This window comes from Trichosurus vulpecula, chromosome 8 (genome assembly GCF_011100635.1).
Source record: "Trichosurus vulpecula isolate mTriVul1 chromosome 8, mTriVul1.pri, whole genome shotgun sequence".
NCBI classification, from domain to species: domain Eukaryota; kingdom Metazoa; phylum Chordata; class Mammalia; order Diprotodontia; family Phalangeridae; genus Trichosurus; species Trichosurus vulpecula.
The window spans coordinates 150230639-150255025 of NC_050580.1; the positions used below are offsets into that span (position 1 = coordinate 150230639).

General features: G+C 36.5%; 1 protein-coding gene across 2 annotated transcripts in view; it reads right to left on the reverse strand.

Moving 5' to 3' along the window:
• Positions 1 to 24387, reverse strand: part of DPP8 (dipeptidyl peptidase 8) — a 66751-nt gene that overhangs the window by 38818 nt on the left and 3546 nt on the right. The window contains exons 1-6 of one of the 2 annotated variants that reach the window (XM_036735195.1): positions 21803 to 22025; positions 17371 to 17640; positions 14592 to 14704; positions 11431 to 11604; positions 5947 to 6115; positions 1002 to 1112 (exon numbers count right to left, since the gene is read on the reverse strand). In XM_036735195.1, coding sequence (XP_036591090.1) covers positions 1002 to 1112; positions 5947 to 6115; positions 11431 to 11604; positions 14592 to 14704; positions 17371 to 17629 — 826 coding nt within the window. In that variant the 5' untranslated portion in view covers positions 17630 to 17640; positions 21803 to 22025. Of the gene's footprint in view, positions 1 to 1001; positions 1113 to 5946; positions 6116 to 11430; positions 11605 to 14591; positions 14705 to 17370; positions 17641 to 21802; positions 22026 to 24387 lie in introns of those variants that run through there. The other variant, XM_036735196.1, reaches the window with a different exon arrangement.

A 24387-nucleotide genomic window follows, 5' to 3' on the forward strand; every position in this document is an offset into this window, starting at 1 on the left:
AGATTTAGAAGAGACTACTTAAAGAGGGTCATAAAATGGTCTTCAAAATTCTGAAAGACTGTCACATGGAAGAGAGATTAGATATGTGCTAACTGGTCTCATAGGGCAGAATTAGGAGCAACAGACAGAAGTTGCAAAGAAACAAATTTTGGCTCAATGTAAGGAAAAGCTTCCTTACGATTTGAGCTGTCCCAAAGTACAATGGATGTGGAGGGAGGAAGTGGTAGTTCCTCTTCAGAGGAAATTTTCAAGCACAGACTGTCTGACCCATTCTTAGGGATGTTGTAGAGAAGATTACTGTTTATGTGTAGATTGGACTTGATGACCTCTAAGAACCTGAGAGTCTGAATAATCTCTAGAGCAAAAAAGGTAGCCAAATCCCAGCTAATGGTCTACTTATCTCAAGAAATGTTTTATGAAAAAAGATTCTAGTATAATAAGAGAAGAAGCACAGCCCATTAAAGTAGTATTCTCCAACCTTTTAAAGTCAGCTATGCACTTGGGAAGGCCTTTGTCTACTCCCATTTAATTTAGACCAATCCGACCATTTGTTCATCCACACCTTTTACCTCAAATTTATTCCTACATATGTGCGTATGTGTGCGGATGTGTACACGTACACACACACACACACACACACACACATCATCCTCTTTTCTCTACCATGGTTACTACTACCTTCTATGTGAAAACTAGCAAGGTGTCATGAGGGAACCCAGGACAATGAGATATGATAAAAATGTTTTCAGATGACATGAAATTGTCCAAATGCGAGGACTGGAAAATAATGACTTAGGGTTTAGTGCAATGGAATGTGTTCTATTTCATCTAATTAATAGTTTGCCTAGAGAAGGCTAGTCTTGGTTTTTATCATTCTGAAATCTTTACTATCACTATCTAAGATTTCAAATCTGGGCATAGTACTGAATAGCACTGTAGTAGATGAGTCTTAAAATTATTTTTCTGTTATTCAGTTAACAGCCTAGATTTAATATACTTACTTGGTTCGGCCTCTGGACACCACCAATAACCAGAATATCTATCAAATTCTTCCTGAAGGACAAAGGTAGCAATCCCAGCAGATCTTGGGTCTTCTTCCATGTTAGCAAGCTCTGAATAAATATAAAAGATATCATCATCATCATTACAAGTAGCTTTGGATCTGAAGCCAGAAAGTAGTATGACTATTTCATTCTGCATTTTTTAAACTAAGATTTATATCAGAAGAGCACAGATAACATTCATAGTGAATTAGTATAGACAGAAATAATAGTTGCGATTAACTGAGATTTACACTTTAAAGTTTTTAAGACTACTTTCCTTGTAACAACCCTGTGAAGCAGAGAGAAAAAGTATCTACATTTGACACTGAGAAAATTGAGGCTCAGAGAAGTTAAATGACTTGCCTGAGCTCACACAGTCACTAAGTTTCAGAAGTGTGTATATAGTATGTTATATCATTATATACACTATTCCTCTTTTCTCACACTCTGTTGTTGAGTCAAATTGTACTTTGTTCTTCCAGTGTTACACTCCAGCTCTCATTCTTGCACTGGCCATTCCCATGCCTAGGATACATTCCCTGTTCACCTGTACCCCATAGAATACTTAATGGCTTTTAAGGTACAGTTCAAGTATTACCTTTGAATAGGATTTGTTTACTAACATCCTTATGCTATTAGTTCCATCCCTCATTATCTCATATTTAACTACCTTTGTTTATTCTGCATCCCTTATTTACTCTGTACATACTTGCATGTGTTTTTCTGTCCTCCCCCTGCCCCCAACTCCAACGGAATGTAAGCCTGAGATCAGGGAATTTTGTTTCGTATTTTTGTCTTTGTATATATCCACAGTGCCTGGCACAAGCAAGTGCCTTAATAAATGCTTATTGATTTCATGTTTACTTCTGCCTCCTTAAGTGGACAGGAAATTCTCTAAGGGAAGAGAATATGCCTTATTATTATTATTATGCCTTTGTATCCTTCCACAACATGTAGGTCAGGGTTCTTTAGACTGGAGATGTTCAACAAATGTTATCCACAGAAAGACTGAGTAAAAGCTGATTGTTAAGAATTGTAACTAAATATCTAATAGCCTATAAATAATGCACTATAAACAAATGCAAGAAATCTTTAATGGCAAAATCAGTTTTTCCTTGGAGCCATCAGAGAGGTCAAAAACAGAACGCCTACCCCGGGCAAACCAATGACTTCAAAGGGTAAATGAGCTAGTCCACTAGACCACTCTAGTTTACTACCATGTCATCAGCAGCCACGTCAATTAATATTTACTGAGCACATCCTGAAAGAACTTCAACTTCCTCAAGTTATCCTATTACTTCATCTACCCTGGGGAAGAGGAGAAGAGAATCAAGATGCCCAAGTACCTCTTTTTGGCCGTATTTATTCCTGTCTCATTCTTTTTCTCAATCTTTTTCCATGGGTTGGTAACAACTTAACCACTTTCTTAACCGCCAGTCTCATCCCTTGTTATTCAAAACCAAGACCTATCAATTCACTCTCATAAAATAAATTTATCTCATTTCTCTTGTCTTATCCAAGACCTTATACCAAATCTAGATTAGTCATTCATTCCACATAGACTGATGTTCTTGGCCTCCTAACTTTTCTACTCTTTCTCAATATGAAGTCTTGTCCAATCAGAGCAGTCTCCTCACTGTATACCATATTTATTCCCACCTCCATATTTTTACCCACATTGCTCTTTCTGCCTGGAATACCTTCACCTCTCTTACCTTATCTAAATCTTAACCATTTTTCAAGTCCTACCTCCTTCATATAGCCCTTTCCCACCATTCCAGTTTATACTGATGTCTACCTTTTTAAAACTCCTAAAGCAATTAAGATCCTGACCCATGCAAAGTAGCACTTGATTACGTGATAAACACTTGTATATGCACAGCACTTTTACACTTTTCAAAGTTATTTCACCTCTGGTAAGGAGAACTTTGTTCACATAACAATAACACTGTGTGACAGGCATGACATATTTTAATTCTAATTTGAAAAAGGGCAAACTGAGGTTAGATGAGGTTAAGTGACTTGCTCATGGTCACACAAATAAATCATTGGCCCTATGTGGACCACAACCCAGTTCTGATTTCTAGTTCAGTGAATTTTCTATGACACCAACTTGTTTCTCCACAGAGTTATAATTGTTCTGGAAACTGTTTTATGTGTCTTGGTCTTTTCTCTCCAATAAGATGATGGGCTATAAAAGACAGCAATGGTGACTTCTACTTCTCTGGGATCTCCTACCGGACTAGGCACACAGCAAGGGCCTCATAAACATACGCTGGTTAGAAAATAATTCCTGATGAACTAAGTTAGGGTGATAAAATACATTCCCAAAGCAAAATATTATGACAAATGATAATAACATAATTACTAGTAATATATTTATACTCAACAATACTTCAAAAATATATTACTATATCTAAATCACAGCTAAAGACGTATGTCCATAGTGAAGAACGAACAATTTAAAAATTGAAGAAACATAATACCTTAAACTTGTGTAGGATTTTAAGGTTTTTCTTTTTAAAAAGTTTTCAATTATTTTATCGCCTCTGATCATCACAATATTCCTACGAAGTAGGTGAGGAAGACATTATTCTCATTTGACAGATGAGGAAACAATAAGAAGTTTAGCACCTTATCTAAGGTCACACAGAAAATGACAGAATTGGGATTAGAATCCATGATTCTTGACTTGGCTGAATGGTGTTTCTATTCTTAAAGTTAACTGTTTAAATAAAAAGCTTTCTACTTTGATCAGAGAGGTCTTGCCCCTTGAAGAGATATGTGCTGAGGTTGATTCCATAGTATATGCCAGACTTCTGACATATTTATTACAATATCATTCATTAGACTCTCTTATACAAAGAAGAAAGACAATATTATTACCCACTGAAAAAACTGCTCACCAAGCAATTAGGAAGACTTGGGTTCAAGTTGTGTTCCCAATACACACCGGCTACACTGATTCTGGGCAAATCACTTAACCCTGTCAGGGACCCAGGCAACTCTCTAAGACTATAAATTGCACACAAGTTGCCAATCTGCCCTGATGTAGGGAGTTTCCACACCAGGAGTTCCCTACACTAATGAAATCACAGGTCCAGACCCCCCCCCCCCCATCAAAGCAAATACTCATTAAAAAAATTAGTCTTAAGAACAAAAAGCCAAGAAAACAAAAAACACATAAATTTTTATTTTCTTCATTATGAAGCTTGGCCTATTTGGGGGGGAGGGAGAAACAAATTATTCAAATGTAAATATTTTAAAATCAAAATAGAAGAAAATGGAATTATATATTTATTGCAATTAGAGAGAAGAAAAAATTCTTACATACTGAAGAAAGAGAACAAATTATGAGATAAATTGATAGATTTGACTGTATAAAAATGCACAACAAAACTAATGCATCCAAAATAAAAACATAATAAACAGAATGAAGAAAAGTTATTTGCAGAAAATGTATCTGATAAAAACTTGCCATCTAAAATCTTTATGACATAGATAAAATTTTATATAAGTAGGGTTTATTCCTTAATGGATAAATGGTCAAAGATATTAATAGATAGTTCTTAATGGAAAAATACACAAACCCAATTTAATGAAATTGTCAATAACCTCTCAAAATTGTTAAACTTAGTAAAACGTAAATTGAGCTACAACCTAGTAAATATTAAATTGGCTAAAATGATCAACTTCAAGATTGGCAAGGATGTGGAGAAACAAGAACACTGTTACACTACTAATGGAGTTATGAATGGTGTAATCTTTTTCTAAAACAATATGGCAATATTCAAAAGAATTACAAAAACAAGCACATCCTTTGACCCACTAATTTCACTGCTACTAGAAATTCACCTTAAAGATAAAAAGGGGGGAAGTTCTCTCAGTTCAAAAAAAGTAATTGCATTTATTGTGACAAAAACTGGAAATAGTCCATATATCCAACGATTGAGGAATGGCTGAATAAAGTATAGAATATAAATTTAATGGAATATTATTGGACCATAAAAATGGCCAAGAAGAATAAAAAGAAATATAGAAAGACTAATATGAATTTATGCGGAATGAAGAATCAGAACAATATATAAACTAATTATAACTATTATAATTATATGGCAGAAACAAAATAGCAAAAAATGAAACAAAAGAAATCAGAAGAGGATATGGAAGCATGCTGGAAATTTTTCATATTATTCCTTAAAGCAAATCTACAGTTTTAAAAAACAAAATATAAAAATTGGATTTTATGAAAAAATATGAAATTTAGATTTTGACTATCATTTAAAATTTTTATTTGAATGTTTTTGTTGATTATTGTTTAAAATTTTATAATTACAAAAAGAGAAACATTACTTTCATCTTCTTTCACTTGTATTAAAACTCCTCCAGAGAATATCTGATGTACTGAATAATATTCTGAGGGTTCTTAACGTGTAGTAATTTTATGTTTATTAAGTACTTTGATAATGTTCTCAGTTTTAAAAACAAATGGTATATTTTCCTTCTATAAACATTTTAAAATATTCAAAACAAAAACAGTTCTTCCTCAAAATTGGATAGAAATTATCAGATTCTAGAAATATAAGTTTTTTTAAAAATTGATTTCTAAAGGGTAGGCAAAAGAAATATAAAAAGTGAATTTGTTACTTTAATAAAATTTGGCACTAATGATTATTTTAATGAAATGTATTGTAGCAATTTTAGCAGTTCTTTGCCAGGTTGAATCCCTAGTCTTATCAGAGCTGTTATTGAATGCATGAAAAGGTGATAATGAACATTATTACACAATGGTACCTACCACCCAGCTTTCCTTTATATTTAAGGACATTCCCACTTCAAAATATAAAACAAACTGGATTTTAAAAATACTTCCCAACAATGTAGTCTACTAGATGCGCATTACCATTGTGCACATAGGTGAGCCTCCTTTCTTCCCTAGTTACAATGTTCGCTATCCAGATGTCATTGCTATGGATGAAAGCAATCCAGTTTGGATCAGCAGGGCACAGTTTTGGATCCATCCTTATGTTGGGGCAACTGGTCTCCACTAAATTGGGTCTTAAGGGTTGTTGCTAGAAAAGCAAACATAAGATATTCTTAAATCTTCGTGGGCAAGAGGCAGGCCAATATATAGACATTTCATTTGGTTCTACCCTGACTATAAGAAGGACATCTCTATGTAAAATGTTAGGTGGGATAACTCAGATAAATAGTCTCTTATTGTATTTTTCTATTTTAATTTCTGAACTTGCAAAGAAAAAAGTTGGTTTTTGAACTAGAGAGCTAGAGGTATTGATAGAACTCTTAGTTTTCATTTCACCAAACAGGAAAAATTTCTGAGACCAATACAATACTATAAATCCTACTATTGTAGAGTAAAATGATACATGAAGTCAACTGTAAAGCTACATATGAAGTATACTTGACTAGTCATTAATTAGTTTTTATTCAACATTAAAAAGTAAATTCAACCCAAAAATGTTTGTTCACTAACACAAAACAAAAACAGAACTACTACAAATTCATTAAAATAGATTAACCACAAAATTACATAAGGGAATCAACCCTGTCACTAAATAAAATGATTACACTACTATAATAACTTGATAAGAATAATACTAAAGACTTCAAGGAGTTTGAAAGATAAGGGTTTCTAATTTTGACTAAACCAGAATCTTTCAAAATCACTTGAGATTTATCTATTAAATATATGAAACAGAACCCCCAAATCTGCCTCTCTACCCAACCTCTAAAACCTAACACAAAAAACCCTTTCTTAACCACGTGCAGAATGCTATTCTAAGTATAAGAAATTGAAGGAAAAGAGAAGCTATATAAGTTTAGATAAGCCTCTGCCCTTACGAAGTTAATAGTCTAAAAAGGAGACATAAAATGTAAGTATAATACAAAATAATATATGATAAGTGTATTAGGTTAAGAAAATAAAACAGGTGCTATGTGAATCAAAGGTTATTACCAACTGGAAAATCAGGGAAGGCTTCCCAGAGGGCAGTGGCATTTGAAGTAGATTTTAAGGAATGGACAAAAATTCAATGGTTGAAGATGAGGAGATCAGCTTAAGGAACAGTGTGAGTAAAGAACTGGAGGTGGAAAACAAAGAAATATCTTCAGGAGACCAAGACTACTTCAGTTTGGTTAGAGGATAGTGTAATAATGTGAAATAAGACTAGAAATCTAGAGTGGAACCAAATTGTGAAATGCTTTAAATGCCGGGCAAACAAACTTGAACTTTCCTCACACATAATAAGTAGCCATCTAAAATTTCTGAGCAGAGGAAGGGCATGACCAGATATACACAAAAGTAAATAATATGTCTAGAAGCACTGTGAAGGAATGACTGCAGGACAGAACTGATGGAGGCAGAAAAAACTATTAGAAGACTTCCTGAATTCTGGAGTCACAGACAGAAAAATAGTGAAGTCAGATAAAAGATTACATTTTAGAAAAAAGATAAAAACACAGCTTTGGATATTCTGAGTTTGAAGCGCTAGGGGGATAGTCAGAGGAGTCCCATATGTGGTTGCAAATTTGGAGGTCAGAGATAAAAATATAAATATATGTGTTATCTGGACAGTGATGGTACTTAAAGTGATGGGAGTAAAAACACTGGCAAGAACATCTATAGAGAAAAGTGAATGTATATACACAGAACCTTAGGGAAAGAACATCCACATTAAGGGATGGGGAAGATGAGCCAGTGAAGGAATTCAGAGAGGTAAAAGGAGAACCAAGAGAATGTGGTATCTCTGAAGTCAAGGGAGGACAAAGCATCAAGATGTAGTCTCAAATGCCACAGAGTTGCCAAGGAGGAAGAAGAATGAATAAAGATCCCTCTGTCTTACATGATAAATTCCACTACTAGTTTGAAATTGGTGCTGGATTTGGCAAAATGCCCTTTAAGAGGGCAGTTCAAGTACAGTGGCAAAGGAAGTAAGCAGATTATAAAGGGTTGAAGAGAGAATAGGGGGTAAGAATGCAGAGGTATCAAAAAAAGACAATTATATTTTCAAAAATTTGGCAATAATGGGAAAGAGAGAAATGGGATAACTGCAATGGAATAATAGCCAGCATTCATATGGTGCTTTAAGGTTTGCAAAATACTCTACAAATAATATCTACAGTTGAGGAAACTAAGGAAGACAGAGGTTAAGTGACTTGCCCAAAGTCATACCACTAGTAAGTGTCTGAAGCCAGATGTGAACTGCCATCTAGATCGTTTAAAAGAATCAAGAAAAGTTTTTTATCTTTTTGGGTTTTTTTGGCTTGACAGATTTGAGCACAGTTGTCGATACTTAGGAAGGAATTATTAGAAGGGCAATGGTTGCTGAAGCAAGGTCCTAGAAGAAGTGGGAGGAGATGGCATTAAGGGGATAACCTATGTGATCAGCAGGAAGGATACATTAGGTGATGAAGATGATGTCGCTGATAAGTTTTGGGTAAGGAAGAAGAGTTGAAGGCAACCCCTCTGCATGGATCAGTCTTCTCAATGAAGAAGCTAAGTCATCCACACAAACTAGGGGGAGGAAGGAGTTAGAGCTAGGAGTTTAGAGAAAAAGGAAAAGGCCAGGAACAATAAGATAGGGAACTGATAAGCAGACTGGATTACTGAGTATCAGTGAAGGGCTAGCTAAGGTTATATACCACAAATTTGTAGTAGAGGAGAAAAGAGGATTTCGTATGCATAATAAAGAGTGAGACTGTAGAAAGACAGTAACATTTTAAGATGACAGTTCACGTATATTTAGCATTTTAAAGTTTGCAAAGTAATTTTCTCAGAACAGCCCTGTGGTGCATTTCCATGAAACTGTAAAGTCTGAGGTATGCCCATGTGAGGGTGGCTGCAATGGGGTACGGAGGGAGAGTTTTGGGATGGGGCGGGGTGGGGTAGAAGGGAAGAGAAGACTGGGGATTTACGTGGTCAGGATGCTACAGATGTTGTCAACATGAAAAATGAAATCCTTAAGGATTATGGTGGGGATGGAGTGGAAATCAAGGCTTTGAATCAAGTAGAAAAAGGCAGAAATTTGGAGAGGTAGCCAGAGGTCAGGAGAAGACAAAAACAAGGATATGCTATAAGCTGATTGCATGGACTTAAAAAGAGAAAAGGGATTGGAGGTAGAAGAATTGTCTAGAAATGTCAGTGGGAAGCAAGAAGCACGTGCTAATACTCCTTCCTCTTCTTGGCCCTCTACTCCCAGGGAATGAAAATAAGAATGGCTTCCAACGGCACCCATATTGCTATGGATGTAATCCCTTGGGAAATAAAGGTGGAAGAAATAGGGGACAAAAAATTCCAGGAGAGGAGTTCACTGAAAATAGATTAGGAGTTCTAAGGGGCACAATGAAATGGGTTGGAGATGGGTTAATCAGACTAAAGTAAACATGAGGAAAAGAAAGGCTAATGAAAATAGAGTGAGAGTTCAGGAGGAAGGTAGTATGAATATATAGTTTGCACCTAAGACAGTAAGACTAAACTAGTACTAGGGAAACAATATGATGAGAAGTAGGTTGGAGTAGTATAGTGGCAATATAGGAGATAGACATGCTTTAAAGGATTCCCTCTCTCTATCAATGGCACCACCATTCTTTTAGTCCTTCATGCTTTACAATTTTAGATTTATATTTTTTAATTAAATATTTTTCCCAATTACATAGAAAAATAATTTTTACAGTCATTTTTTATAATTTTGAGTTCCAAATTCTCTCCCATCCTTCCTCCTCTCCTTCCTCCTTAAGAAGGAAAGAAATTTGATACAGATTATACATGTGTAGTCATAGCAAAAATATTTCCGTATTAGCCATGTTGTGAAAGAAAACATAGACCAAAAAAATCCAAGAAAAATAAGTAAAAAGAAAATTCTTTGCTCTGCATTCAGACTCCATCAGTTCTTACTCTAGAGGTGGTTAGCATTTTTAATTAGATTTTTTTGATCTTTTTGATCCTCCCCTTTCTCTTTATTTCAAATCAGCAGCCAAGCCCTGTAATTCTAACTCTGCAATCTCCTTCATGTTCATCCCTTTTTCCCCATGCTGGGATTACTGCAATGGAATAATAAATGGTCTCCACATCTCAAATCTCTTTCCCTTCTAATCCATCCTACATATTATTACCATATCAGTCTTTCTGGTACACAGGTCTGATTACGGCACCTCCACTCTCAAAAACCTCTAATGGTTCCCCAGGGATTAAATGTTTGGTAGATAATCAACAAGCATTTGTTAAGTGCCTATTATGTGCCAGTCACTGTGCTGAGAATATAGAGACAAAGGCAATTAACAGATAGGTCTGAAGCTGGGAAGAGAGGTCAGCATTGGAGATATAAATTTTGGAATGATATATTTATATGTAATAGTTGAAACTATGGAAGGGAGGGAAATTGCCAGGGGGGATTATGTAGAAAGAGAAGAAAGGGGCCAAGAAAAAGTAAGATTTTTTTTTTCAAGGAAAATTGGCTAGTGATGTTTAAATAATCAGATTTTTAAAAGCTTCTTTTTTTATTTAATATGACAATACATATATTTTTCACAGTATGAACAGAACTTTAATTTTAAAGATCGATATACATGTAAAAGATTGGTACTATACAGTGAAAGAAAATACACATTTAAACTATTTAGTTACGAAAAATATTTAAAATTAAAATTTTAGCCAGATCAACACAGCAACATGCACAAATGTTACCTCCTTTCTTCATTTCCTCAGTTGTTAATGCTCTTCCTTTCCAAATTAACTTGTTATTTACTTATCAAAGTACATGCTGTATCCCTCTAGTAAAAGGCAGGGACTGTTTTACTTACTTTGTATCACTAGTACCTAACATGGCATCCTGCCTGTTCTAGATGCTTAATAAATGGAACTGATTTCAAAACTTTCTAATTACTCTTATATGCACTCATATTCTAGTTTGTTTTCTGTTATTCTGTGTACATCTCTTATCTCTTCCAGCAGGTTGTATCTCTTTTATGTCTTATTCGTTTTTATATTTCCCTGAGTACCTCAAATAAGCATATTGCACATGGTAGACGATAAATGTTTTTTTTAACAGAATAACTACATTTTTTTCTCAGCAAACATTTCTTGTGCTAATTCATAAACTTGAAAAACAAAATACCAATATTCTTCATCGTGTTTATTTTCATTGACTTAAAGTCAATGAAGTATTTAAGTACTCCATTGAAGTACTTAAGAATCTGAATTTTCTTGTTGGCAAGGCAGAAGAGGGTTTTTTAAAAAGTTAAATTTCTTTGCATTTCAGAAAAATAATAAAAAAGGAATTGATAAGGAAATTATTTTCTTAAATTCCTCAGAGCTAAAAACCACCACCACAAAACCCAAAGCTGTAACAGTCAGCACATTTAAACTTACAGTAAATCCATGTGGGCCTCCATCTTTTACATGATAAATTCCGCTACCAGCTTGGAACAAAAATGTTCCACTTTCCTGGTGATAATCATAAGAAGCAATTCCAATTGTTCCAATTCGTTTTCTTTCTCTCAATAACTCTTCTTCTCGAGAATACATTCCATAATCCAGGGTTGCCTAATTAAAAAAATAGGATTACTATCTACTTTCAAATTGTCTTGATACTTAGATCAATGTGGATTTCAAAAATAAAGATGCCTTAGCACTTCCAAATTTTTTACTTGTGAGGAACAAATATGCCCCTACACACATAGATACCTATCAGACAACCATCTTTTACCAAGATCTCTCTTAAATGGATATGTAGTAAAGGATATTTCCTCATTTGGCAGTTATATGTGTGTAAGAGAGCAAAAATAAAGTCAAATTCCTTAGCCTAGCATTCAGTCTTTTCCACAATTTAGTCCCAACCTACTAATCCAAACCTTGTTACCTTGTCTTCCCTTAAAAGAAATATTTTACTCCACCCAGATTAATCTTACTATCCTTGCGTATAACCTATTCCATTTTACCTCCAGGTCTTTGCCTTCACCATTTTCCTCACCAGAAATACTCTCCTTTCTCTCTAACCAAGTTCTACCCAACGCTTAAGGCTCAGCTCAGGTCTGTCCTTTTCCATGAAAATTTTTCTAGCTATAAGTGTCACCTTTCTTACATGAACTAACTCCTGTGGCATGTTGTCTATATGATTTAGCACTAACCATACTACTGTGCAGTTTTTTATACATATATGTACATATACACATATTTTATCTTTTCTGTTACAATGTAAGCTCCTTGTAGTAAAGATTAAATTTTATTTCTGCATCTCCCCCAGAGTTTAATGCATTATCTTGTGCAAACTAGTTATTCAACAAATGTGCTAATAATGATGAAGATATACAAGGCTTTTATCTATACCCAGAAATATTTTGATATGCTACTTTTAAAATATATGCACATTTCCCCAGTAAATTGTTTATTGAATATCTACCATATGCTGGATACATGGGCTTAATATTTAAAAAAACAACTCCAACCTGATATTATCCTTAGGAAGAAGAGGCTAACAAAGTTCATTCAAAGAGGGCCCTTTATGCCTTTACTCTTAAATCTTATCTTTTGCTGTTACACCAAGTTCTTTGCAATCAACGGAGTGACTAGTAAGCATATGACCAATTGTTTGAACTGCAAACCTCTTGAATTTCCTTGGTATTGGACTGTTAACTCCTTGAATTCAGGAACTGTATCTTTTATCCTCTTTATATTTCTAGAGCTTGGCAAGTGGCCTACACATAATAGGCACTTTATAAATCTTTGCCGAACAGTTAATATACAACCAAGAGTCTTTTTAAAAAGCTAATAATAATTACCTTTTCATCAAAACTATACCTAGAATTCTGACTTAATTTGTTAATTACTATATAAGAGAATGATCCAAATTCTATTTATTTTTTAAAAACATGTACTCATTTATGTGGATAAGCCATATTGCCAAGAAAAATGGTCAAACATGACATAAAAATAAATTAAGTATTATCTTCAAAGAAATAAATTCAGCAGTTGTTTATTCAGCACCTACTATGTGTAGGAAAGGTACTGTGTTGGGTAGTGGGTATGCAAAGATGAAAAATAAGTCTTTTGTCTTTAAGGAACTTACACGCTACTTGGCAAAAAAACCACATGTACCAAGTCAATTATGCATATACACAAAGTAAAGTATGGTAGGGGCAAAGGAGAGGTCTACATTGTGTTCTAGGAAAATGTAAGGGGGGAAAAGAACATTTTCAGAGATAGGAAATCAAACATGATCAATAATCATTCACTGACATTCACTGTCAGCTACAGTGAAAGCAAAAAATTAGGCTTAATAATAGAAGTTAAGAATATAAGAAGAGAGCCTAATTAACCAATTATAATAAGCTTTTCAAAACATCACTACATTTTAGTTAATTCTCAATATTAGGTGACTGACATATGATGATAGGTAAGCTCTTTCCTTGTTTATGTTACTTTTGCTTTCCCTTCTATTCATATAACAACTTAATTTAGGAGAAGAGGAGAAGAAATGAGAACTTCAAAGGGATGGTTGCATGCTTAAAGACACACATACATGGAATATTATCCTTCAGACATTCTCAATTATGTGTGTGTATGTATAAAAATAATTCGGGGAAAGGATGTGTCTAGATCTGTGATTTTATTAGTAGGGGACACTCTCAATGAGGAAATTCCCTCCACTAATACAGATCAGCCACTTCTCCTGCAATTGTATTATTGGAGAGTTGCTGGGAACACTGAAATATTAGGTAACTTGCCCCACAGCCTCACAGATAGTATGTGTCAGAGTCAGGACTTTAACCCACCACTCTGAAGCAGGTACTAGTTTGTTATCTATCATAACACACTCTCCTTGCCCCTGCTCCCTCCAAGATAAACAATGCTTTCAATTTTGCATAAATTTAAAGGTACACAATTCCAATTAGAAGCAAAAGTGGCACTAACATTAATAAGAATACTAACTGTTTGGGGAAGAAATACAGTGTAGTTAAGGTGTTAAAAAATAGCATCTCTACAAAGCAGGACCTTTAAAATTTTTGAGGTAATCTCCATAGATTATTGAACACTATGAGACTGAAAATTTTTAGGGAAAAAAATAAGGCACTAAGAAGAAAAGCCACTTCATAGTGTAAAATGCTTATTAATCAAGCATTTTTATATAATTTCTTATATAATTACATTTGACAGGAACGAAAAGACCAATCACAAGAAACCATGAAAACTTAAAAACCCTTATAATCTGTTGCAAACAAAGGAATTTTATTTCAATATTTAAATCAGGGGTTCTTAGCCTTTTCTGTGTGTTATGGATACCTCTGATAGTCTGGCAAAGCCTATGGAACCCTTCTTAGAATAATGTTTTTAAATGATGAATAAATTTTTAAATAAAATACATAAGATTACGAAGGAAACCAATTACAGTAACATACACTTATTAAAATATTAAAACCCAACAAAACCAAGTTCATGAAACCGAGGTTAAGAAACCCTGACCTAAAACAATGTATTCACTGTATGCGAAGAGAGATAAATACCGAATATCAAAGACACTTTAAAATTCCTACCTGAAAAAGATCTAAGAGTGGCTTCCAAGACAGCATTAAAACTGCTGCTTTGTTGATGGTTTTGGGAATTTCTGAGTAAAACAGTGTATTTTCTCTGTTCTCACCAGACATGGCTATAAGAAAAAAAGCAATTTCTCATTAAACAGTCTTCTTCTTGCAAATGGACAAACTATAAAAAAGACAACCATAAAGTTTATTTATACGAGGAAATAATCATTAAAAATGGCAGCTGTCTATAAGATGTATACAATCTCTTGCTAGCACTTTTTATGGGAGTGCCTAACAAGTGCCAACAAAAGAAGATGGCACATAGAAGTGCTTAATAAATGCTTATTTCCTTCCTTCCAATTTGGTGGAAGTGAGTTGGTACTTCAAAGTTGTTTTACCTTGAAGCTCTTTGATTATTAGTAAAGTTGTACATTTTTTCAAGTGATAATTAACAATCTGAGTTCCCTCTTTTCTAAATTGTCTTTACCATATGATCATTTTTATTTTGGGAGCTGAATGTCTTTGGATATTTTTAGCAGTTCCCTAGAAAACTTAGATGTCAATTTTTAATCGGTTATATTCATCATGAATCTTTTCACCAATCTATTATTTTTCTACTGTTTCTTATAAAACAACTTTAAAAAACTTCAGAACTCTGATCAATGCAAAGACCACAAATGACTTCAAAAGACATAAATGATGAAGCATCATATATCCCACCTCTTGGCAGAGAGGTGATGGAAAGTAGGTGCAGAATGAGACATATTTCCAGATGTGACCAATGTTTGAATTTGGTTTGCTTGGTTATACTAATTTATTATGAGAGGGCATTTATTGTGGAAGATAAGGGAAGGGGGTAGTTATTGAAGGGAATTAGGAAGAAGTGAGAAATGCAAAAAAAAAAAAAGAGAGAGAGAATAAAGAACGAAAACCTTAAAACATACATATATTGGGGTAGGTAGGTGGAGCAATGAGTAGTGCACCGGCCCTGGAGTCAGGAGGACCTGAGTTCAAATCTGACCTTAGATACTTGACACATTTACTAGCTGTGTGACCTTTGGCAAGTCACCTAACCCCAATTGCCTTGCCTTCCCCCCTCCAAAAAAAAAATATGTGTGTGTGTATGTGTGTGTGTGTGTACACACACACACACACACACACACACACATATATATATATATATATATATATATATGTGTATATATATATATATGTATATATATAACCTCAATTTCTATTTCCCTGGGCTTAGCAAACACTAATCCTTTATATATATTTGGTTCAGTGTCTGGGATCTCTATTGTGTTCCAGTGATCTTTCTCTCTCTCTCTCTCTCTCTCTCTCTCTCTCTCTCTCTCTCCACAGCCTCAGATATTTTTATGAGAATCACTCTGTAATATGCTTTAATGTCTGGAAGTTCAAGGCTCCTCGATATTCTCACCTATTTTGGAAAACTTTTAATCCTTCATTATTTTCCCAAATGAAGACACTTTTATGAATCACTTCATATTCTCTTTTATTTTTTGCATCCCATGGATTATTTGTTCTAAAAACAAATATATATTACATATACATGTATGTATGTATATATCTTACATAGTCTTTCATAATTATAAACTTGCTCAAAATTCAATTTTCCATGATGCCTTTGGACCCAATCCATCAAAGTTTCAGAAAATCTGTTTGCATGAACTCTTCTTCTTTCTCAATGAGCAAAGACTGTAGAGAGGGGCCAATTCTGGCCATGGAGCTAGGCACTAATTTCAAGGGTAATGACTTAGGTTGCAGTATGGCATAGTGGAATGAGTACTGGAATAGGTCAAAGGACCTGGCTCTGTCCCATGCTACTTGTATGGCCAGAGATGACTAATTTTTTCTACTGTGACTTCATTGAATAGAGGAACTTCCTCTCCTTTACCAATACAGACTGGTAACTATTCTGCAATTTACAGTCTACAGAAAGTTATCTGGGGAACTGAGAGGTTAAGTGACTGGTCCGGAGTTAAATGGCCATGTATGTTAGAGACAGGACCTGATCTTAGGTCTTCTTGAATGCTGGGCTGGCTTGCTAATAAGAGCTTTAAAAGCAAAATTATGTATACAAAGGCAAAACTTAAGCATGTTTCAAATATTTCTTTTTTTGTTATTGTTCAAATGAAGGGGGCTTAAGTAAATATATACACACACACACACACACACACACACACATACACACACATATATATATATGACGTTAAATCTCTTAGTAAGACATATCAAGATTAAAATGCCACTAAATTTTCTTTAATGAAAGGGTTGCTTTTAATGATCTATACTCTTCTGTATAACTATTTCCTTAGGGCAACAGTTGGAAATTAAATGTTTATACTGGGTGGATCTTAAATTTAATGTCTTCTTCTTGTGGACTGAGGCAGATGAAACCAAGGAGAAAGTGAGGCTAGGAAAAGGAGAGTTGGTGACTAACAGTAAGGAATGAGAACAATCTAACAATTCACCTTCAGGAAAATGCATACTCACCTTGCATTGGAAAGAAGTAGTTTCTGGTCATTTCATTTATTCTAAAACTACATGAAAGTTTTCATGTGAAGTGATTGTCCTTGTCTATGTAATTTAAAGTTTCAAATCCAAAGAAAATATGGGCTATGAGAAAAAGGGCAGGGGAGATAGATAACCCATTAAAGTTACAATTCTTCATCTAAAAAAGTTTTTTTCCTTTTCGAGAGAACCACAAAGTACAAATATGGTTTAAAATTCTCCATGTCTGAATTAGAAAACCTGTAACTGAACTCACCAAGGTAATAGACCCTGTCCGAATGAGGCCCATCTGGATCATTCTTCTTTACAAACATAAAGTCATGTGGTGCCTTAGCCATCATGTAGCCATGGTATTTCCTGGTATCTGCAAGCAGTTTCTTAAGCTGACTCCAGGAATATCTCTCAACATAAAATGGCTCCACTTTAGGCTGTTCTTGTGATTCAACATTCTCCTCACACTCTGCAGTTTCAAAGATTTCAACACCCAGCTGTTCAGTTTCCATTGCTGCTGCCATGTTGCATTTTCCTGGAAAAGTAAGCCACAAGTTGCAGTTTATAAGGCTTCCCTTCTATTGTATTGGTCAAAATGAGAATCTAATAGGAATGAATGAAAATCAGTCAAAAAAGATGCAACTTTCACCATAGTTAAAATGAATAATAAGGTATATAGCTTCCCTTCCTCTTTGTTCACTTTAAAAGATGGATTTAATTATTTATTTTTAAAATTGAAGTAAAGTCTGTTCTATACATTCATTAGAAATCCTCTTGGGAACTTCTATAAGGGTTTCCCTGATATGCTTTGCCAAAATTCTAACTCCTCTCCCACATTGGAAGAAAGTGGGCCATATGCCCATTGGCTTCTAGTTTTCATCCCAGAGCTGGCTTCAAATCAGTGGTGAAGCTGAATGTGCAAAGGTTGTTAAGTGCTTTGGCATCAAAAGGAAGGGATACATTTGGCAAATGGAGATTGCTAGAACTAAGCCAAATCACCACCACCAACTGAAAGAGAAGAAAAAGCTGTTACTTATATGGAGCTTTTTAACCCAAGTTCTCAAGTACTTTGCTAACATCCATTTAATACTGGTAATTTGCCACAAAACATACATATTAGATAACATTATTTCAATTTTTTTCATATTTTCAGAAGAAACCCTGGTGATACAAAGTTTACCTGGCTAGTTCACAATTTACTTGTAGAATTTTGCTCTCATCTAGCATTTAGGCTGGAGTAAAAGAAAGGGAATAAAGCAACTGGAGCTTTTTTTAATGTATTTTATGGGAACTCCTCTAAGGCCAACATAAACTGCATAAGTCATACTCCTCATCAAATTAAAAGAAAACACACTTCCTTCAAACAATATCACACAGATGCAAAACAAGGTACTTAATATTTTGTGACAAAAAATTCATTATAAAAATCTGAAGGGCACTTTTTCCTCTTTGAAAATGAAGTTCACACTACAGCACACTAACTTATTTATACTAAACTGCAAAGTTCTGTACTTCTTTCACAAACCCAGAACTAAAGTTACCAATTCCAATACTTATTTCTAAATTAAATTTGCAAAGTAATACCAATAGAAAAAAGATTAACAACATAAACAACTAGTTGCTATAAACGTATATTGCTTTTAACAACAAAAAATAAACAATATATAAATAGCAACTCAATGTACAAAGTTATTTTATTATTGTCACTTAGTTGCAGGTATTTGGGTTTGGGGGTTTTTGATCCATAAATGTAAACTAACAGATGTCACAGAGTTATAATCTAACATTGGAGTGCAATCGACGATTGAATTTAGGTTTAAAATGATCAGTTTTGCAACTTATCTTAAGTTTATGGTGAAAAACAATTGCCACAAAAAATGATTTATGAAGTGCTGTGTATGTCTACCCATGCCAGCCCTTATTAGCACATATATCGAGTTTAAAAATCTATTGCTACTAGGACACTATGTCTCTTCACATGCTACAAAGAATAGCATAATGATACTTCAAAGAACGCCAAGAGAAACATATTAGAAACCCTGTTAGACAGTTGTACTACATATACTCTCTAGATTGGTATTACAACTAAGCACTTAACTTCTAGATCACTGATTAAAATCCAAACCAACTCAGCAGAGAATTCAAGTCATTTAATTCAACTAATATTTACTGAGTATACAGGAACACACAGCAGTGTATTACAGTAGTAGCTTACCCATCTAATAGGGGTGGCCTACTTTCTGTGAATTATGTTAGTAACTTCAGTTCAGTTCTAAATGGGATACAAGCAAGAATTCACCCTTCAAAATCTTTCTTCTTAGAAAGCCTTTAGTTAAAGCCAAAGATCAAAGCTAACAATATCAAAGTTCATTCTCAAAGCAATGGTATGAAATACAGGAATAAAGCACAATGTCATGGCAAAGTAAATTTAATTGCACTGTCCCGGCTCTGTAATAACAGGTATGGGTAACAGACTGGTGATTCTATGGGTAGGGAAATTTTAGATGAGTAAACTCCTTCCACTATTACATATCATCCCCTTCCTTGCAACTTAAAGAACTGCCTAGAGCAATGAGAGTGTTTGTCCAGGGTCAGAGAGCCAAATTTGTCAGAGGTGAAACTGGAACCCAAGCTTTCCTGGTTTCCCAGCCAGTTCTCTGTCCATGCTGCCTCTCTTGCAGAGTAACAACTCACATTTACATATTGCCTCAAGGTTTAAGAAGACCTTTCCTCATACCTCTGTGAGGCAAGCATTATATTTCACAGAGGAGAAAACTGAGACTGAGGTTAATTGAATTGTCCACAGCCACATAGCTAGGAAATTCTCTGTGGTGAGAGAGCAACCATTTTTGACGTTATCTGCTTTTCTCCAATTTTCCAGGTTCTTATTAATATTTCTTCTGCCCAAATGAAATTGTCAAGCTCTGTTACACTATTTTTAAAATAAATTATCTAATATACTTCCATTACTTCCTAGACTGCCTTAGGTCAGCAACATTTTTAAAACCATAAAAGCCAATACTACAGTTAGTGGAGCTATTCATACTATCACTGCCCACCTACTTTACCACTTAAGGACCTTTCCAGGTACCTAATTTTATCTCTTCCCATCTTCACATTCAAAAAGATCTCTTTCAAGAGATGTTACTGCACACACAGATCCCTCCTGATCCTATTGCTTTCTTCTCACCAGGATATGTCCTTCTTTCACCTATCAGCCTTGGTTACTGAATACACTGTAGTTTAAATCATGCAAATGTGGTCAAGGTGATGTTTGTCTTATAGTCCAGCAGTATGAAGGTTCCTTATGTAAATCACCCCTCTTTTCTCCTGGTGTTATTCCTAGAATTTTTATCCCCCGGGATGGGGCAAGAGTCCACAGTTCCTCCTTTCCTTATTAAATAAAATGTCTATTTCACAATCTAGTTTAAATGGTATTCTCTTTATAGGAAGATAATTTACATTTGTATATCACAATTTCAAAGTACTTGTATTGATGTTTATGAAAACTTTCAGAAAAAATGTACAAATATAAGACAGCATCATTATTCTGTGATATATTACTAATCCTCTAACGAAAAATACTGCCATAAGACAATGTTATTTCTCTGTGTCTCCATTTCCCTGTCTTTTGGGTAATGAAATCAGCTCAGTTAATTAGAAACGGATTAGATTCATCAGGCTAATCAATTAGAAAGCCCCGATTTGGGGGGCTACGACGGAAGAAAGAGGCACCAGAAAACTAGCAGCATTGTTAGACTCGGAAAATGTGACATGTTTTAGGGGTTAAGATCAACAGAGGGCAGGGAATGTGCTCCTCTGCTTTCTTTCCTGATTATTAAACTCGAAACATTTTAAGTGACTTGTTGTTGGAAAAGTCACTTGCTAGGATTGTTGTTGAAACTTTGGAGGTGGTGAGAGAAGGGAATGTAATAACTATTACTCTAAATTTGTGCATGCATTTAACACCAGAATACCTGCAGACTAGCTAGGAAGCTACGATGGAGATAGGAAGAGATGCAGGGTTAATAAGTAACCCTGGGACTGGCAAAGATCTTAAAAATATCATGAGAGCCCTACCACAAAGACATCAGACCGATCTACAGAAAAAAAAAAAGTCTTTGTTGTCTCAGTTCTTTCAGTTTTTAGGAACTGGGCCACCAAACTGACATCTTTAAAGGGGTAACCAACAGCAAGCCTCATGTCGGACTCCCTTGGGGATGCACGCCAGAGTCCCCACGGGACAAGGTGGAAGGGAAAGAGGAGAAGGCACAGGTCAAGAGGCGCACGGCTACCGGAACGACGGCCTAGGAAGTCAGGAGGGGAAGAGATCGAGGGGTGTCCCCCCTGCACCAGCCCCCAGAGACCTCGGTGGAGCGGCCGGGGCGGGCGGACGGAGCTCTCTCATTGGGTGGCAGGTGGGACGGGAAGGGGCAAGCTGGGGAAGAGGAGTGACCCGAGAGGGGTGGGGGGAGGGGACTGGACGTTAATGGGAGAGTGACTGTTACCGCTCCGGAGTGAGAGGTTATCAAGGGGCGGAGGGCGGGGTAAGGAGGGCAGGGGGAGAGAACGTGGAGGGGCAGGGCCCGGGGACTGGGGAGAGGGCTCGGGAGGAAGCGTTGAGGGCCCTGGGCCACCCGGCCGCGGCGCCCCGTCCCGAGCCCGCAGGAGTTGGAGGGTGGGGGCGGATACTGCACCTTCCCCTCAGCCCCGCCCGGCCGGCCGGTCCCGACGCGCCCTACAGACTGGGCCGCCGCCGCTTCATGCCGCGCCCCGCCCTCCCTAGACTTCAGTCCCGGCTGCGGCGACTGTCCCGGCGCCGAGCGGCTCCTCAGCTGCCAGCGGGCGGGCGACACTGGCGAACGCGGCTCCCGGCGGTGGCGGCTCCCGCACTTCCGGTTCCTCGCGGACCCGCCCGCCGCCGGCCTTGCCGCAGACACTGCCGCCGCTGCCGGGCCAAGAAGGGCACCCGGCGCCCCGTCCCGCCGCGGCCCAGAGAGACAGCGCCCTCGGGCGGCGGGAGGAGGGAACCCCTGTGCGCTGCGCCGCGGCTGTTAGGGGTAGCGAGACCACTAAGGGACGAGGATACGCGGAAGGATAGGGCAGAACCCGGGAAGAAATCGTGCAATCAACAAACATTAATTTTTCTTTCTTTCTTTTTTTAAAGGAAACAGCCCGAGCATTTATAAAGCTCTTACAATGATGGAAATACAACGACAAAAATGAAACAACCCCTGCCCCCAAGGAACTCCTACTCTGCCACAAAGTAGGGTTGGGGGAAGAGCCTGGAGAGAAAGTGAGGATGAGGCAGAACCTGAGGGAAAAGTGGAAATTGGGGAAAGAAATATCAAAGTAAGGAGGAAGCGAAAACTTTTTGAAAAATAAAATGAAATCGTGGGAGAAAGTCACCTACCTAGTTCGGGTAAAAAAACAAAAAGAAACAAAGAACCACCTAGGGCCCCTGAGCTGGAACAGCTCAGGACATGGGGCAGAATTTATGATACCATTAATTAAAGGCCCTCTTAGGATTCCCCTGTTTCCCTCCCTTGGTATGCAATTATTCACTTTGAGATTCGAGCAGGGAGTCAGACCTTTCCTCTCCTGAGAACTAAAGATGCCATTCCCTCCTCCAAGCTGCCTGTTGAGTTTTTTTTTTTTTTTAAAGATCATGGGGCAAATTTGAAAGCTTTTAAGAACTGTCAATGGCTGTGTTGATAGGTATGCTAACAAATAAAATGATTTGTAAACCTTGAAGTCATATGTAAATATGTATAGTGTGCATATTACTAATGATGATTTTTATAGTAGTTTATTATCCCCATTTGACAGATAAGAAAGGAGAGCCAGAAATATTGTGATCTGCCCATGGTCTCACAGCTAAATGGTGGAAGAGCCAAGAGCCAGGACTTGATCCCATGAGTCCTTAATATGTAACTCCCTTTTCACTGTTCCAGTCTGACTTCAAACCCTTTGTGGACCACTTTATAACATTTTATAGTCATACTAAACTATTTGTCTCTGGAAGCTCCCTTGCATAGTCTTGTCTTTGTCACATAGGAAACTTTATAAAAGTGTGGCTATCCTAGTGAAAATTAATTCCTAAGTAGAAAAAGAGTGAAACTAAAAGCAGCTTATAAACAGTCATCAGCTGGGGAATGACTAAGTTCAGGGGTAAAAAAATGAAACTGTATCCTATTGCCATTGAGATAATATGTTTATAGACAATATCAAAAGTTATTACAAAGTAATACACTGAAAAAGTGAAACTTGGAATGATACATACAAAGATTGCAACTATGTAAAAAGTACATTCACAGTGATAGAAGAAAATCTCTTCTAGCTCTATTCAAACAGGCTCAGATTTCATTCTTAGAAGCTTCACTTTTGCCTCTACTTTCCCTTTGAGGATCATCCTGTCTTTCTCCCTTTCTTAGCCACACTCCTCAAATAAAGCTATGTACACTCTTTTTCTCCACTTTCTCATCTACCACTGTTCATCCCCTTACAATCTGACTTCCATCCCCACCACTAAACTGAAACGGCCATCTACAAGGTCACCAATGCTCTCTTCATTGCCAAATCTTTTTTCCCCCAGTCCTTGTTCTTGATCTCTTGGCAGCATTTGACACCATTAACCATTCCCTTGTTCTGTATCCCCTTTTCTCCATGGGTACTTTTGAGCTCTCTTCCTACTTTTATCTGGCATATCCTTCTTTGTCTTCTCTATAAAGTCATTATCATGTGCCCCCAATATCCTCCCTCATTTATGGGTATACACTAGAATTCTTTCCTCTTCTTAATGGTTTCTTTCTCTTTGTAATCTCATTAGCTCCTGTAAGCTCGGCTATCATCTCTATTCGGACAATGCCCAAACTGGAGCTCCAGTCCTCTGTCTTATATTCATGCAAACAACTGTGTACAAACAAGATACGGAGAGAGTAGATGGAAAAGGTAGTAATCTCGGAAGCAAGGCACTACCATTGAGGAGGCTTGAGAAGGACTTCCTGCAGAAGACAGACTTTAGCTGAGACTAAAAGGAAACTAGGGAAACTACAGCAGAAATGAGGAAGGAGAGTTCCAGGCATGGGAAAGACTGGCTGAAACCCAGGGTGTTGAGAAGAAAGACCATTGTGGGCTAGAACAATCTGAAACGATCCAGAAAGACAAGCCACAAAAATAGTGCTTTTGACTTACATCTTGATATGACTATTGGCTTTAGTGAAACCTTCAGTCCTACTTGCTTAGTACTTTGAACTTGGTCTGCCTAATTTTCACTATCTTA